The 18,211-nt window shown below is 49.0% G+C and overlaps 1 protein-coding gene across 1 annotated transcript; it reads right to left on the minus strand.

Moving 5' to 3' along the window:
- Positions 1-10,242: 10,242 nt before the first annotated feature.
- ASPRV1 (aspartic peptidase retroviral like 1) lies at positions 10,243-10,965 on the minus strand. Its single transcript, XM_038747174.1, has one exon. The coding sequence runs from the start codon at positions 10,963-10,965 to the stop codon at positions 10,243-10,245; it is 723 nt and encodes a 240-aa protein (XP_038603102.1).
- Positions 10,966-18,211: the final 7,246 nt, after the last annotated feature.

The following is an 18,211-nucleotide window of genomic DNA, read 5'->3' on the forward strand; positions in this document are numbered from 1 at the left end:
AGTCACACAGCTGTCAAGTGGTGGAGGCGGGATTAGAACCCACGACCTCTGGCTCCCAAGCCCGGGCTCTTTCCACTGAGCCACGCTGCTTCTCTAATGGCATTTGTTAAGCACTTACTATGTGCAAAGCAATCAATCAATCAATCAATCGTATTTATTGAGCGCTTACTGTGTGCAGAGCACTGGACTAAGCGCTTGGGAAGTACAAGTTGGCAACACATAGAGACAGTCCCTACCCAACAGTGGGCTAACAGTCTAAAAGGGGGAGACGGAGAACAAAACCAAACATACTAACAAACTAAAATGAATAGAATAGAGATGTACAAGTAAAATAAATAAATAGAGTAATAAATATGTACAAACATATATACATGTATACAGGTGCTGTGGGGAAGGGAAGGAGGTAAGATGAGGGGGATGGAGAGGGGGACGAGGGGGAGAGGAAGGAAGGGGCTCAGTCTGGGAAGGCCTCCTGGAGGAGGTGAGCTCTCAGGAGGGCCTTGAACAAAAATATGGAACGCTTCACGAATTTGCGTGTCATAAATAAATAAATAGATTAAAAAAATAAAAATAAATAGAATAGATATGTACAAGTAAAATAAATAAATAAATAAATAAATAGAGTAATAAATATGTACAAACATATGTACATATATACTGTTCTAAGCGCTGGGGAGGATACAAGATGATCAGGGTGTCCCACGGGGGGCTCACAGTCTTCATCCCCGTTTTCCAGATGAGGTCACTGGGGCACAGAGAAGTGAAGTGATTTGCCCGAAGTCACACAGCAGACAAGTGGCAGAGCGCTGGGGAGGATACAAGGTGATCAGGTTGTCCCACGGGGGGCTCACAGTCTTCATCCCCGTTTTCCAGATGAGGTCACTGAGGCACAGAGAAGTGAAGTGATTTGCCCGAAGTCACACAGCAGACAAGTGGCAGAGCCAGGACCTCTGATTCCCAAGCCCGTACTCTTTCCACTGACCCACGCTGCTTCTCTAGGGTCATGGGTATATATTTACTATTCTATTTATTTTATTTGGTTAATATGTTTTGTTTTGTTGTCCGTCTCCCCTTTCTAGACTGTGAGCCCGCTGTTGGGTAGGGACCATCTCTAGATGTTGCCAACTTGTACTTCCCAAGCGCTTAGTCCAGTGCTCTGCACACAGTAAGCGCTCAATAAATATGATTGAATGAATAAATATTTACTATTCTATTTATTTTATTTTGTTAATATGTTTTGTTTCGTTGTCTGTCTCCCCCTTCTAGACTGTGAGCCTGCAGTTGGGTAGGGACCGTCTCTAGATGTTGCCAACTTGTACTTCCCAAGCGCTTAGTACAGTGCTCTGCACACAGTAAGCGCTCAATAAATGCAATTGATTGATTGATTGATTGAGCCTGCAGTTGGGTAGGGACTGTCTCTATCTGTTGCCAACTTGTGCTTCCCAAGCACTTAGTCCAGTGCTCTGCACACAGTAAGCGCTCAATAAATATGACTGACTGAATGAATATTTACTATTCTATTTATTTTATTTTGTTAATATGTTTGGTTTCGTTGTCTGTCTCCCCCTTCTAGACTGTGAGCCTGCAGTTGGGTAGGGACCGTCTCTAGATGTTGCCAACTTGTACTTCCCAAGCGCTTAGTACAGTGCTCTGCACGCAGTAACGATTGAATGAATGAATGAATGAACGAATCCCGGCTCCACCATGTGTCTGCTGTGTGATCTGGGGGAAGTCACTTCCCTTCTCTGGGCCACTTTCACCTCATCTGTAAAATGGGGATTGAGACCGAGAGCCCCACTGGGACAGGGTCTGCGTCCAACCCGATTTGCTTGTATCCACTCCCCCGCGCTTAGTACAGTACTTGGAATATAGTGAGCGCTTAATAAATACCACAATTATCATCCAGCACTTAGCACAGTGCTTTGCACATAGTAAGTGCTTAATAAATGCCATCCTCATCATCCTCATCATCATTATTATTCCTTCTCGTTCCCCATCCCACCCCACCACTCCCATCCCTCTCCTTCCTTTCCTTGGGAGCCCACTTCATCCGCTTCTACCATCCACTCTTAGACTGTGAGCCCACTGTTGGGTAGGAACTGTCTCTATATGTTGCCAACTTGTACTTCCCAAGCGCCTAGTACAGTGCTCTGCACACAGTAAGTGCTCAATAAATACGATTGATTGATTGATTGATTGATTGATCCACTCCGGTTACTAGTCACAGTCATCCGTCAGCTCCGCCCTCTCCTCTGGCTGGCAATAACAATAATAATAATAATAATAATAATAATGACATTTATTAAGCGCTTACTATGTGCAAAGCACTGTTCTAAGCGCTGGGAAGGTTACAAGGTGATCAGGTTGTCACAGCCTTAATCCCCATTTTACAGATGAGGTCACTGAGGCCCAGAGAAGTTAAGCAACTTGCCCAAAGTCACACAGCTGGCAATTGGCAGAGCCGGGATTTGAACCCATGACCTCTGACTCCAAAGCCCGTGTTCTTTTCCACTGAGCCACGCTGCAATATTATTTCTCCGTTGTCCATATCTATTCTATTTATTTTATTCTGCTACTATGTTTGGTTTTGTTCTCTGCCTCCCCCTTCTAGACTGTGAGCCCGCTGTTGGGTAGGGACTGTCTCTGTATGTTGCCAACTCGTACTTCCCAAGCGCTTCGTCCAGTGCTCTGCACACAGTAAGCGCTCAATAAATACGATTGATTGATTGATTGATTGATTCCTGACTCCCAAACTCACCGCCCTCACCAGTTTTCAGATGTTTAGCTCTCTCCTCCTCCTCATCAATCGTATTTATTGAGCACTTACTGTGTGCAGAGCACTGTACTAAGCGCTTGGGAAGTACAAATTGGCAACATAGAGAGACAGTCCCTACCCAACAGTGGGCTCCTCACACCTCCTGTCTCCCCGTCCCCCAATCTCTTGCTCCCAAGGATCTGCTCGCCTACTTTATTGAGAAAATTGAAACCATCAGGTGTGATGTCCCTAAAATCTCCCTTGGTCCTCTCCAGTCTCTCCCTCCTTCTATGCCCTCTTGGAGCCTCCCATCTTGCCCCGCAGAATCCCATGAGGAAAACTACCGCCTTCCCTCAAAATCCACCGTCTTCACCGGCACTTCTGGCCCCATTATTAAAGCGCTCGTTCCCTCCCTTCTTCCCTCCCTAACAGCCATCTTCAACCGTTTGCTCTCCGGTGGCTTCTTCCCCACTTTTTTCAAACAGGCTTATCATCATCAATCACATTTATTGAGCGCTTACTGTGTGCAGAGCACTGTACTAAGCTCTTGGGAAATACAAGTTGGCAACATATAGAGACAGTCCCTACCCAACAGTGGGCTCACAGTCTAAAAGAGCGCTTACTGTGTGCAGAGCACCATACTAAGCGTTTGGGAAGTCCAAGTTGGCAACATCTAGAGACAGTCCCTACCCAACAGCGGGCTCACGGTCTAGAAGCGGGAGACAGATAACAGAACAAAACAGATTACCAAAATAAAATAAATAGAATAAATATGTACAAATAAAATATTATTATTTGTTAATATATGGCTTAATATTGTTAAACGCTTGGCAACACAGTAAATAAGACTGAATGAAAGACGTGAAACCCCTCGAGCTTAAATGATTGTGAATGCGTCCGTTTTGCGAAAGACAACACAAAAACTGGGTGCCGGAGAAGAGACGTCCATCCTACCTGGCTCTACATCATGATGGGCGGTTTCGATCTCGTGGCTTGGTCCTCTCTCGGCGGTGTCTGGTCGGGGGCTGCCTTATGTCTTCCCTATCCTAAATAAATCCTCCCTTGACCCTCCCTTCTCCGGGTCCCTCCGGTTATCGCCCCGTCTCCCTCCTACCCTTCCTCTCCAAGCTCCTTAAGCGAGTTGTCTACACACACTGCCTCAAATTCCTCTCCTCCGATTCTGGCCTTCTGTCATTCATTCAGTCGTATTTATTGAGCGCTTACTGTGTGCAGAGCACTGGACTAAGCGCTTGGGAAGGCCAAGTTGGCAACATCTAGAGACGGTCCCTACCCAACATTCATTCATTCATTCAATCGTATTCCGTCCCCTTCACTCCCCAGAAACCACTGTCTCAAAGATCACCGATGACCTCCTTCTTGCCAAATCCGCCGGCCTCTACTCCCTCCTCATCCTCCCTGACTTCTCAGCTGCCTTCGACACTGTGACCCGCCCCCTTCTCCTGGAAACTTTATCCCACTTTGGTTTCACTGACTCTATCTTCCCAAGCGCTTAGTACAGTGCTCTGCACACAGTAAGTGCTCAATAAATCCGATTGAATGAATGAATGAATGAATGAATGTCTTCTCCCGGCTCCTCTTGTCTCTCCGGCCGCTCATTCTCGGTCTCTTTCGCGGGCTCCTCCTCTGCCTCCCGCCCCTTGACTGTGGGGATCCCTTAAAGTTCAGATCTAGGCCCTCTTTTATTCATCATTGTACACTTATTTATTTTGTTAATGATGTGCATTTATTTATTTTACTTGTACATATCTATTCTATTTATTTTACTTTGTTAGTATGTTTGGTTTTGTTCTCTGTCTCCCCCTTGTAGACTGTGAGCCCACTGCTGGGTAGGGACTGTCTTTATATGTTGCCAACTTGGACTTCCCAAGCACTTAGTACAGTGCTCTGCACACAGTAAGCGCTCAATAAATACGATTGATGATGATGATGTGCATCTAGCTTTAATTCTATTTGTTCTGACGACTTGACCCCTGTCCACGTGTTTTGGTTTGTTGTCTGTCTCCCCCTTGTAGACTGTGAGCCCGTTGTTGGGTAGGGACCGTCTCTATAGGTTGCCGACTTGTACTTCCCAAGAGCTTAGTACAGTGGTCTGCACACAGTAAGCACTCAATAGATACGATTGAACGAATGAATGAGAACTCATGATTATGATTGTGATTATTTCTCTCATCTGATCTGTCCACTTTTAGACTGTGAGCCCACTGTTGGGTAGGGACCGTCTCTATATGTTGCCAACTTGTACTTCCCAAGCGCTTAGTCCAGTGCTCTGCACACAGTAAGCACTCAATAAATCATCAATCGTATTTATACGATTAAATACGATTGATTGATTGATTGATTGGACTTGGAGTCTCCCTCCCTCCCCTTCCTCCTCCCTCCCGGCTTCATTCATTCATTCAGTCGTATTGATTGAGCGCTTCCTGTGTGCAGAGCACTGGACTAAACGCTTGGGAAGTACAAGTTGGCAACATATAGAGACGGTCCCTACCCAATGATGGGTTCACAGTCTAGAAGGGGGACACAGACAACAAAACAAAACACGTAGACAGGTGTCAAAATCGTCAGAACAAATAGAATTTGTTCATTCAGTGAGCCTGTGAACCCGTTGTTGGGTAGGGACTGTCCCTAACAATGATGGCATTTATTAAGCGCTTACTATGTGCAAAGCACTGTTCTAAGCACTGGGGATTACAAGGTGATCAGGTTGTCCCACGAGGGGCTCCCAGTCTTCATCCCCATTTTACAGATGAGGGAACTGAGGCCCAGAGAAGTTAAGTGACTTGCCCAAAGTCACCCAGCTGACAACTGGCGGAGCCGGGATTTGAACCCACGACCTCTGACTCCAAAGCCGGGCTCTTTCCACTGAGCCACGCTGCTTCTCTATATGTTGCCGACTTGTACTTCCCAAGTGCTCAATAAATATGATAGAATGAACTGAATGAATTCCTTCACCGTCTCCCTTTCTTCTCCTCCCCCGCCCCCGCGCTTAGAACAGTGCTTTGCACATAGTAAGTGCTTAACAAATACTATCATTATTATTATTCTCTCCATCCCTCCCTCTGTCCTTAATCCAGCTGCGGGGGTGGACCGCGGCCTATTTGGACGGATCCAGTTCTCGGTTTCCGGCCCGGTTGTTGTGGGTGTGGAAGGGATTGGGTGTTGATTGATGGATCGATCAAGCTACTGATTATGGTATTTATGGAGCACTCCCTGGCCCCTGGGCTAAGTGCTGGGTGGAAACCGAATGAGGGCCGAGGGGCTGTTTCTGTGCCTCGGTGTCTCCGTGTCTCTGCTCGGCACCGGCCCGGAAGTCCGGATGTCATGGGTTTTTATTTATTATGGCATTTATTAAGCACTTACTATGTGCAAAGCACCGTTCTAAGCGCTGGGGAGGTTACAAGGTGATCAGGTTGTCCCACGGGGGGCTGACAGTCTTTATCCCCATTTTCCAGATGAGGTCACTGAGGCCCAGAGAAGTGAAGTGACTTGCCCAAAGCCACACAGCTGACAAGTGGCAGAGCCGGGATTTGAACCCAGGACCTCTGACTCCAAAGCCCGGGCTCTTTCCATTGAGCCACGCTGCTTCCCCGGCTTCACCTCGGGACCTCGGGAAAGCCGCTTCACTTCTCTAGGCCTCATCTGGAAGCAGAGAAGCAGAGGTCGTGGGTTCTAATCCCGGCTCCGCCACTTGTCTGCTGTGTGACCTTGGACAAGTCACTTCACTCCTCTGGGCCTCAGTGACCTCATCTGGAAAATGGGGACGAAGACCGTGAGCCCCCCGTGGGACAACCTGATCACCTTGTAACCTCCCCAGCGCTTAGAACGGTGCTTTGCACATAGGAAGTGCTTAATAAATACCATCATTTATTTTATTTATCTGGAAAATGGGGATGAAGACTGAAGACGTGGGAGAGGAACTGTGTCCAACCGATTGGCTGGTATCCACCCTAGCGCTTAGGACAGAGACTGGCGCATAGTAAGTGCTTAAAAAATACCGTAATAATTATTATTATTCAGTTGTATTTATTGAGTGCTTACTGTGTGCAGAGCAGTGTACTAAGCACTTGCGAGAGGACAATACAACAATAGATATAGTCCTGCCAACGACGAGTTTACAGTCTAGAGAATTCCTAGAGACTGTCTCTGTGTCTCTGTGTCTCTGTCTAAGAGGGTGTGGATCTCAAAGCGCGGTGGACTGGCACAAAGAAATTTGAAGCAGGGGGTGGGAAGTGGTGGCGGGGAGGGGGCTGAACCGGGAGAAGCAACAGGAAATGATTCTGGTACTGTCCCAATCGCTTAGTCCAGTGCTCTGCACACAGTAAGCACTCAATAATAATAATAATGATGTCATTTATTAAGTGCTCACTATGTGCAAAGCACCATTCTAAGCGCTGGGGAGGTTACAAGGTGATCAGGTTGTCCCACGGAGTCGTGGGCTTGCAATCTTTATCCCCATTTTCCAGATGAGGTCACTGAGGCCCGGAGAAGTGAAGTGACTTGCCCAAAGCCACACAGCTGGCAATTGGCAGCGCCGGGATTTGAACCCGTGACCTCTGACTCCAAAGCCCGGGCTCTTTCCACTGAGTCACGCTGCTTCTCAATAAATACGATTGATTGACTCACTGACTGATTTGGCCAGGGGCAGGAGACACCAGGTCTCCAGGTCTAGAGAAGCAGCGTGGCTCAGTGGAAAGAGCCCGGGCTTTGGAGTCAGAGGCCATGGGTTCAAATCCCGGCTCCGCCAATTGTCAGCTGGGTGACTTTGGGCAAGTCACTTCACTTCTCTGGGCCTCAGAGACCTCATCTGGAAACAATGGGGATTAAAACTGTGAGCCCCCCGTGGGACAACCTGATCACCTTGTAACCTCCCCAACGCTTAGTACAGTGCTTTGCACATAGTAAGCGCTTAATAAATGCCATCATCATCATCATCATCATCATCATCATTTCCAGGTTTGTTCCGGGCCTCGTCTGTAAAGTGGGGAGCAGGTTTCCCGCCCCCAACCCCACCTTCCCGAGACCCCCACCCCCAGCCTCCCGAGAGAGATGGCCAAGGCTCGAGAAGCAGTGTGGCTCAGTGGAAAGAGCCCGGACTTGGGAGTCCGAGGTCTTGGGTTCTAATCCCGGCTCCACCACTTATCATCATCATCAATCGTATTTATTGAGCGCTTACTATGTGCAGAGCACTGGACTAAGCGCTTGGGAAGTACAAATTGGCAACATATAGAGACAGTCCCTACCCAACAGTGGGCTCACAGTCTAAAAGGGGGAGACAGAGAACAAAACCAAACATACTAACAAAATAAAATAAATAGAATAGATATGTACAAGTAAAATAAATAAATAAATAGAGTAATAAATATGTACAACCATATATCCATATATACAGGTGCCATGGGGAAGGGAAGGAGGTAAGATGGAGGGGATGGAGAGGGGGACGAGGGGGAGAGGAAGGAAGGGGCTTCCAAAGTCAGCTGTGTGACTTTGGGCAAGTCACTTCACTTCTCTGGGCCTCAGTTACCTCATCCGTAAAATGGGAATGAAGACTGTGAGCCCCACGTGGGACAACCTGATCACCTTGTATCCCCCCCAGCGCTTAGAACAGCGCTTGGCACATAGTAAGCGCTTAACAAATGCCATCATCATTATTATTATTAGAAAGGCCAGGCCGGAACAGAGCCCTCATCCTTAGGGAAGCAGCATGGCTTAGTGGAAAGAGCTTGGGCTTGGGTGTCAGAGGGTGTGGGTTTTAATCCCGGCTCCACCGCTTGTCTGCTGTGAGACCCTGGGCAAGTCACTTCACTTCTCTGGGCCTCAGTTACCTCACCTGTCAAATGGGGTAATTTTATAATTCTTTATATTCTGACGGTTTTGACACCAGTCTACTTGTTTCATTTCATCATCTGTCTCCCCCTTCTAGACTGTGAGCCCGCTGTTGGGTAGGGACCCTCTCTATATGTTGCTGATGCGTAATATTAATAATGATGGCATTTGTTAAGCGTTTACTATGTGCAAAGTCCGCTGTAATCGCTGAAGCGCTCTTTGAAGCGCTGACTTCCCAAGCACTTAGTCCAGTGCTCTGCACACAGTAAGCACTCAATAAAGAGAGAAGCAGCATGGCTCAGTGGAAAGAGCCCGGGCTTTGGAGTCAGAGGTCAGGGGTTCAAATCCCGGCTCCTCCATTTGTCAGCTGTGAGACTTTGGGCAAGTCACTTCTCTGGGCCTCAGTTACCTCATCTGTCAAATGGGGATGAAGACTGTGAGCCCCCCTTGGGACAACCTCATCACCTTGTAAGCTCCCCCACACTTAGAACAGTGCTTTGCACATAGTAAGTGCTTAATAAATGCTATTATTATTATTATTAAATATGATTGAATGAATGAAAGAATGAATTGGGATGAAGACTGTGAGCCCACCATGGGACAACCTCATCATCTTGTAACCTCCTCCCGGCTTAGAACAGTGCTTTGCACATAGTAAGTGCTTAATAAATGCTATCATCATCATTATTATTATTATTATTAAATATGATTGAAAGAATGAATGAATGAATGGGGATGAAGACTGTGAGCCCCATGTGGTACAACCTGATTACCCTGTGTCTACCTCAGCGCTTAGAACAGCGCTTGGCACATAATAATAATGATGACATTTATTAAAAGAGCTTACTCTGTGCAAAGCACCATTCTAAGCGCTGGGGAGGTTACAAGATGATGAGGTTGTCCCATGGGGGCCTCACAGTCTTCATCCCAATTCATTCTTTCATTCATTCAATCGTATTAAATGATTAAGTCGTATTAAGTCTTAATCCTCATTTTACAGATGAGGGAACTGAGGCCCAGAGAAGTGAAGTGACTTGCCTAAGTCACACAGCTGACAACTGATGGAGCCGGGATTTGAACCCACGACCTCTGACTCCAAAGCCTGGGCTCTTTCCACTGAGCCACGCTGCTTCTCTAGTGAGTAAGCATAGTAAGAGCTTAACGAATACCATAATAATAATAATAATTATTATTATTATTGTCTCCCCCCACCCTTCCCCATCGTTCCCCCCTCTTCCCTCTTGCCATCCTCCATCCCTCCCTTCTCCTCCTCTCCCCGGATCCCCCCATCAGTACACCGCTCATCGTGTGTGGCCAATTATTCTTTATTGGTTCAAGCAGGGATAGTGGGGAAACGCGAACCACGCAATTCGGGATGCCCAGGCTCCCTTTTCCATCCCCCAAGCAAACCCAGCCCTTCCCCTCCGCGACCCCCTTACTGGTCGAACACCACTTTGGACAAGGGAGGGATGGGCGGCCTTCCCCGTCCCCCGGACGGGGCCTTCTCCAGAGAGAGGCCTACGGGCGTTGAAACTCTGAGAGAGACTTCGAGGGACGGAAGGCGGGAATGAAGGGGAACCGGGATGGAGGTTGGAGGAGGAGGAGGATGAGGAGGAAGGGAGCCGCGGCGGTCGTCGCGAGCCTCAGGGCCGCTCTTCGATGAGCTCCAGGTCGAACTCCTCCTCCAGGGATCCTCCCACGGGCAGCAGGCGGAACTTTTTGCCCTTGAGGGTGCAGGTGTGGTGCTTGAAGTCCAGGATGGCGCCGTGGTCCTGAAGCAGGTCCGTGCCGATGATGGCCTCTTCCGCGGCCTCGCCGGCCACCAGGAACTGGGCGTCCATCTCCAGCTTGCCCAGGGTGACGACCGTGTCCCAGACGCCCAGGATCTTCAGCTCGGCCCCGTTGGCCACCCTGACCACGTTCTCGAAGGGCCGGAGGGTGTCCGGGTCCCCGTCGGTGGCCCGCTCCCACAGGTCGGGGTGGGCCACGGACACCTGGGCCCCGGAGTCCACCAGGAAGCGCACGGGGACCCCCTCGATGCTGCCCTTGAGGTAGTAGCCCTTGCCCATGCTGAGGGCCAGGAGGATCTCCCGGGGGCCGGGCCCGCCGAAGGCCCCGAGGAGGGCGGCCCGGACGGCCGGGTAGTTGTGGCGGGCCTCGGGGCCGAGCCCCCCGTACAGGTCGAGCGGCCCGCCGCGCAGGGCCGAGCCCAGGAAGCGCAGCTTGGTGGCCTCGTCCCAGTTGTTGAGGTCGGCGACGACCTCCAGCTGGTGCAACCACCGGCCCGCGTCCCCCCGAGACCCGTCGAAGGGTTCGGGCAGGAAGGCGTGCTCCCTGGGGAGCTCCCGGCTTCCAGCCTCGGCCATGGCTCTCCTGCCCCGGCCTCCGACCCTCGGGGAGGAAGGCGAGATGACCCCGGCCTGGGCACCGACGAGCAGCAACAAGAGCGGGAAACCCGGGGCTGCGAAGACCGGGGCCTGGGGCCTACGGAGGGGAATGGCAGCGGGCCCTTGGGAGCGGGGAGGGGGATCCCCGGGAACCGGAAAGGGGGCTGAGGCTGGAGAGGGAGCGGTGGCCTCGGCCTCGGCCTGTCCCGCTGCCAGTGGTGTTGTCGGGCCTGGTCTGTCCCCCGCCTCTGTGCGGGGCCCTTTTGAGGCCGGGCCTAGGGCCGCCCGCTGCCCCGGTCCTCCTCTGCCCTCAATCGTCCCGCCCCCGCCAGCATCCGGCCCGACCGGCAGAGCCAGGGTGCTGCCCTTCCGCCCACCTGGCATCCATGGCCGCTGCCCTGGACCGTGTGTGGGCGCACGGGACGGCCCGCTCTGGGGGGCGGGGTGCGCCTCCACACCAAAGAGGTCCAGCCTCTTGTCCCCACCTCGGGGCCGTCGGCTCACTGAGGGCAGGGAACGTCTCTTTTTGTAGTTCTATTGGACTCTCCCAAGTGCTTAGTCCAGTGCTCTGAACGTGGTAAGTGCTCCATAAATACCACTGACTGACTGACTGACTGCTCCCCGGAGGGGAGGCCGGGAGCCGGACAGGTGGTAGAACACGGCGATGAAGAGGTCTAGATGTGGGCAGGGAATGTGTCTGTTCTGTTGTTCTAATGGACTCTCCCAAGCGCTTAGTCCAGTGCTCTGAACATGGTAAGCGCTCAGTAAATACCACTGACGGACTAACTGACTGTTCCCCTGAGGAGAGGCCGGGAGCCGGACAGATGGTAGAACACGGTGACGAAGAGCTCTAGATGTGGGCAGGGAATGTGTCTGTTCTGTTGTTCTAATGGACTCTCCCAAGCGCTTAGTCCAGTGCTCTGAACACGGTAAGCGCTCAATAAATACCACTGACGGACTAGCTGACTGTTCCCCGGAGGAGAGGCCGGGAGCCGGACAGGTGGTAGAACACGGTGACGAATAGGTCTGGATGTGGGCAGGGAATGTGTCTGTTCTGTTGTTCTACCGGACTGTCCCAAGTGCTTAGTCCAGTGCTCTGAATACGGTAAGCACTCAATAAATACCAATCAATCAATCAATCAATCGTATTTATTGAGTGCTTGCTGTGTGCAGAGCACTGGACTAAGCGCTTGGGAAGTACAAGTTGTTGGCAACATTTAGAGACGGTCCCTACCCAACAGTGGGCTCACAGTCTAGAAGGGGGAGACAGAGAACAAAACCAAACATATTAACAAAGTAAAATAAATGGAATAGATGTGTACAAGTTACATAAATAAATAGAGTAATAAATATGTACAAACATGTATACATTTATACAGGTGCTGTGGGGAAGGGAAGGAACTGACTAACTGACTGTTCCCCGGAAGAGAGGCTGGGAGCCGGACTGATGGTAGAACACGGTGACGAAGAGCTCTAGATGTGGGCAGGGAATGTGTCTGTTCTGTTGTTCTACTGGACTCTCCCAAGCGCTTAGTACAGTGCTCTGAACACGGTAAGCGCTCAATAAATACCACTGACTGACTAACTGACTGTTCCCCGGAGGAGAGGCCGGGATCCGGACAGATGGTAGAACATGGTGACGAAGAGCTCTAGATGCGAGCAGGGACCGTATCTGTTCTGTTGTTCTACTGGACTCTCCCAAGCGCTTAGTCCAGTGCTCTGAACACGGTAAGCGCTCAATAAATACCACTGATGGACTAACTGACTGTTCCCTGGAGGAGAGGCCGGGAGCCGGACAAGTTTTAGAGCGCGGAGACAATGGTCTCTGGTTGTGGGCATTCATTCATTCATTCATTCAATCGTATTTATTCATTCATTCATTCAATTGTATTTACTGAGCGCTTACTGTGTGCAGAGCACTGGACTAAGCGCTTGGGAAGTCCAAGTTGACAACATAAAGAGACGGTCCCGACCCAACAGCGGGCTCGCAGTCTCGAAGGGGGAGACAGACAAGAAAACAAAACATATTAACAAAATAAAATCAATAAATATCTACAAATAAAATAAATAAATAGAGTAATAAATACGTACAAACATATATTGTTCTATTGGACTCTCCCAAGCGCTTAGTCCAGTGCTCTGAACACAGTAAGCACTCAATAAATACCACTGACGGACTAACTGACTGTTCCCTGGAGGAGAGGCTGGGGGCCGGACAGGTGGTAGAACACAGGGGCGATGGTCTCTGGTTGTGGGCATTCATTCATTCATTCATTCGTATTTATTGAGCACTTACTGTGGGCAGAGCACTGTACTAAGCGCTTGGGAAGTCCAAGTCGGCAACATATAGAGACGGTCCCTACCCAACAACGGGCTCGCGGTCTAGGAGGGGGAGACGGACAACGCAACAAAACATGGAGACAGGATGGCTTGATGAAGTGACCGATCAACTGGTGGATGTTTTACTCCAGTCAATCAATCAATCAATCAATCAATCAATCGTATTTATTGAGCGCTTACTGTGTGCAGAGCACTGTACTAAGCGCTTGGAAAGTACAAGTTGGCAACATATAGAGACGGTCCCTACCCAACAGTGGGCTCACAGTCAGTCAGTCAGTGAGTGGTATTTATTGAATGCTTACTGAGCCCACTGTTGGGTAGGGACCATCTCCCCCTCTCTCCCCCTCTCTCCCCCTCGTCCCCCTCTCCATCCCCCCCATCTTACCTCCTTCCCTTCCCCATAGCACCTGTATATATGGATATATGGTTGTACAGATTTATTACTCTATTTATTTATTTATTTATTTATTTTACTTGTACATTTCTATCCTATTTTATTTTGTTGGTATGTTTGGTTCTGTTCTCTGTCTCCCCCTTTTAGACTGTGAGCCCACTGTTGGGTAGGGACTGTCTCTATGTGTTGCCAATTTGTACTTCCCAAGCGCTTAGTACAGTGCTCTGCACATAGTAAGCGCTCAATAAATGCGATTGATTGATTGATTGATTGATTGACCATCTCTATATGTTGCCAACTTATACTCCCCAAGCGCTTAGTACAGTGCTCTGCACACGGTAAGCGCTCAATAAATACGATTGAATGAATGACTGAATGAATGAGTGCAGAGCACTGTACTAAGCGCTTGGGAGAGTCCAATAGAACAATAAACAGACACATTCCCCGCCCACAACCAGAGCAAAACAAACAAACAAAACAAAATAAATACCACTGATTGACTGACTGACTGTTTCCCGGAGGAGAGGCCTGGGGCTGGGCGGGTTGTGGAACGCGGGGATGATGGGCTCTGGTTGTGTGCAGGGAATGTGTCTGTTCTATTGTTCTACTGGACTCTCCCAAGCGCTTAGTACAGTGCTCTGCACAAGGTAAGCACTCAATAAATACCATTGACTGACTGACTTTTCCCCGGAGGAGAGGCCGGGAGCCGGACAGGTTGTAGAACGCGGGGACGATGGGCTCTGGTTGTGTGCAGGGAATGGGTCTGCTTTATTGTTCTACTGGACTCTCCCAAACGCTTAATACAGTGCTCTGAACATAATAATAATAATAATAATGCTGGCATTTGTTAAGCGCTTACTATGTGCAGAGCACTGTTCTAAGTGCTGGGGGGGAATACAAGGTGATCAAGTTGTCTCACGTGGGGCTCACAGTCTTAATCCCCATTTTCCAGATGAGGCTCAGAGAAGTGAAGTGACTTGCCCAAGGTCACACAGCAGACATGTGGCGGAGGCGGGATTCGAACCCGTGACCCGTGACTCCAAAGCCCGGGCTCTTTCCACTGAAGTGCTCAGTAAATACCACTGACTGACTGACTGACTGTTCCCCGGTGGAGAGGCCGGGGGCCGGAGAGGTTCGAACACGGCGACGATGGGCTCTGGTTGTGTGCAGGGAATGTGTCTCATCTATTGTTCTACTGGACTCTCCCAAGCGCTTAGTACAGTGCTCTGCACATGGTAAGCGCTCAATAAATACCACTGACTGACTGACTGACTGACTGCTCCCCGGAGGAGAGGCCGGGAGCCGGACAGGTGGTAGACCGCGGCGACGAGGAGCTCTGGATGTGGGCAGGGAATGTGTCTGTTTATTGTTCTATTGGACTCTCCCAAGCGCTTAGTACAGTGCTCTGCACTCAGTAAGCGTTCAATAAATACCACTGACTGACTGACTGGAGTAAAATGTTCACCAGTCGATAGGTCAGTTCATCAAGCCATCCAACATGCCAACGTTCAATCAATCAATCAATTGTATTTATTGAGCGCTTACTGTGTGCAGAGCACTGTACTAAGCGCTTGGGAAGTCCAAGTTGGCAACATATAGAGACAGTCGCTACCCAACAGTGGGCTCACAGTCTAATCAATCCATACTCAATCAATACTCCGACCAATCCATCCATTCATAATAATAGTAATAATAATAATATTAATGATGGTATTTGTTGAGTGCTTACTATGATGTGCCAAGCACTGTTCTAAGCGCTGGGGGGGATACAAGGTGATCAGGTTGTCCCACGGGGGGCTCACAGTCTTCATCCCCATTTTACAGATGAGGTCACTGAGGCCCAGAGAAGTGAAGTGGCTTGCCCAAGGTCATACAGCTATGTGAGCCCACTGTTGGGTAGGGACCGTCTCTATATGTTGCCAACTTGTCCTTCCCAAGCGCTTAGTACAGTGCCCTGCACACAGTAAACGCTCAATAAATACGATTGATTGATTGATTGATGTGGCAGAGCCGGGATTCGAACCCACGACCTCTGACTCCCAAGCTCGGGTTCTTTCCACTGAGCCATGCTGCTTCTCTGTAATAATAATTATGGTTCTTCTCAAGCGCTTACTATGTGCCAAACGCCATTCTAAGCACTGGGGTAGACGCAAGATAATCAAGGAGCTCCCAATCTTATAAGAAGCAGCATGGCTCAGTGGCAATCAATCAATCAATCAATCAATCGTATTTATTGAGCGCTTACTATGTGCAGAGCACTGTACTAAGCGCTTGGGAAGTACAAATTGGCAACATATAGAGACAGTCCCTACCCAACAGTGGGCTCACAGTCTAAAAGGGGGAGACAGAGAACAAAACCAAACATACTAACAAAATAAAATAAATAGAATAGATATGTACAAATAAAATAAATAAATAAATAAATAGAGTAATAAATCTGTACAAACATATATACATTTATACAGGTGCTGTGGGGAAGGGAAGGAGGTAAGATAGGGGGGATGGAGAGGGGGCGAGGGGGAGAGGAAGGAAGGGGCTCAGTCTGGGAAGGCCTCCTGGAGGAGGTGAGCAAGGAGCAAGGAGGAGGCAAGAGCCCGGGCCTGGAACTCAGAGGTCGTGGGTTCTAATTCTGGCTCCGCCGCTTGTCTGCTATGTGACCTTGGACAAGTCACTTCACTTCTGCGTGCCTCAGTTTCCTCATCTGTAAAATGGGGGTTAAGACCGTAAGCCCCAAGCGGGACAACCTGATCACCTTGTCTCTATCCCAGCGCTTAGAACAGTGCTTGGCACATAGTAAGCGCTTAACTAATACCATCATTATTTTGGTTTTAGACTGTGAGCCCACTGTTGGGTAGGGACTGTCTCTATATGTTGCCAACTTGTACTTCCCAAGCGCTTAGTACAGTGCTCTGCACACAGTAAGCGCTCAACAAATACGATTGATTGATTGATTGATTGATTTTGTTATTATTACCCCAGTCCTTAGAACAGTGCTTGGCACATAGTAAGCGCTTAACTAGTACCATCATTATTTTTGTTTTAGACTGTGAGCCCACTGTTGGGTAGGGACTGTCTCTATATGTTGCCAACTTGTACTTCCCAAGCGCTTAGTACAGTGCTCTGCAAACAGTAAGCGCTCAACAAATACGATTGATTGATTGATTGATTTTGTTATTATTACCCCAATCCTTAGAACAGTGCTTGGCACATAGTAAGCGCTTAACTAATACCATCATTATTTTTGTTATTATCACCCCAGTCCTTAGAACAGTGCTTGGCACATAGTAAGTGCTTAACAAATACCATAAGTATTATTATTATTATTATACATCCCCTGCCCACAACAAGTTTCCAGTCTAGAGTGGCAGAAAGACATTAATAGAAATAAATAAATTATGGAAATGGACATTAGTACTTTGAGGCTGTGAGGAATAACAATAATAATAATAATAATAGTATTTGTTAAACGCCTATTATGTGCAAAACACTGTTCTAAGCGCTGTGGAGGTTACAGGGTGATCAGATTGTCCCATGGGGGGGCTCACAGTCTTCATCCCCATTTTGCGGATGAGGGAACTGAGGCCCAGAGAACTTAAGTGACTTACCCAAAGTCACACAGTTGGCGGAGCTGGGATTTGAACCCATGACCTCCGACTCCAAAGCCCGTGGTCTTTCCACTGAGCCACGCTGCTTCTCTAATAGAGTAGACTGTAAGGTGGTTGTGGGCAGGGAATGTCACCATTTATTGTGCTTAGCACAGTGCTGTGCACATAGTAAACGCTTAACAAATCCTTTCACTCATTCATTCCTTCTGGACTCCTTCTAGATTGTGAGCCCGCTGTCGGGTAGGGACCGTCTCTCTATGTTGCCAACTTGTACTTCCCAAGCGCTTAGTCCAGTGCTCTGCACACAGTAAGCGCTCAATAAATACGATTGAACGAATTCATTCGTTCAATCGTATTTATTGAGCGCCTACTGTGTGCAGAGCACTGGACTAAGCGCTTGGAAAGTGCAATTCAGCAATAAAGAGGGACAATCCCTGCCCACAACGGGCTCACAGTCTAGAAGGGTGAATGAGCGAAGGGAGCAAGCCAAGGTGACGCAGAAGGGAGTGGAAGAAGAGGAAAGGGGGGCTTAATCAGGGAATAATAATAATAATAATGGCATTTGTTAAGCGCTTACTACATGCTTACTAAGCGCTGGGGTGGATACAAGGTGATCAGGTTGTCCCACGTGGGGCTCACCGTCTTAATCCCCATTTTACAGATGAGGGAACTGAGGTATGGAGAGATGAAGTGACTTGCCCAAAGTCACACAGCTGATACGCTCAGTAAATACCACTGACTGACTAACCGACTGCTCCCCGGAGGAGCGGGCTTGGACTCTGGTCTAGTTGGCGACCCCAAAGGATCATTCATTCATTCATTCTTCCAGACTGTGAGCCCGCTGTTGGGTAGGGACCGTCTCTCTGTGTTGCCAACTTGGACTTCC

The sequence above is a fragment of the Tachyglossus aculeatus genome, chromosome 5 (assembly GCF_015852505.1).
Source record: "Tachyglossus aculeatus isolate mTacAcu1 chromosome 5, mTacAcu1.pri, whole genome shotgun sequence".
NCBI classification, from domain to species: Eukaryota; Metazoa; Chordata; class Mammalia; order Monotremata; family Tachyglossidae; genus Tachyglossus; species Tachyglossus aculeatus.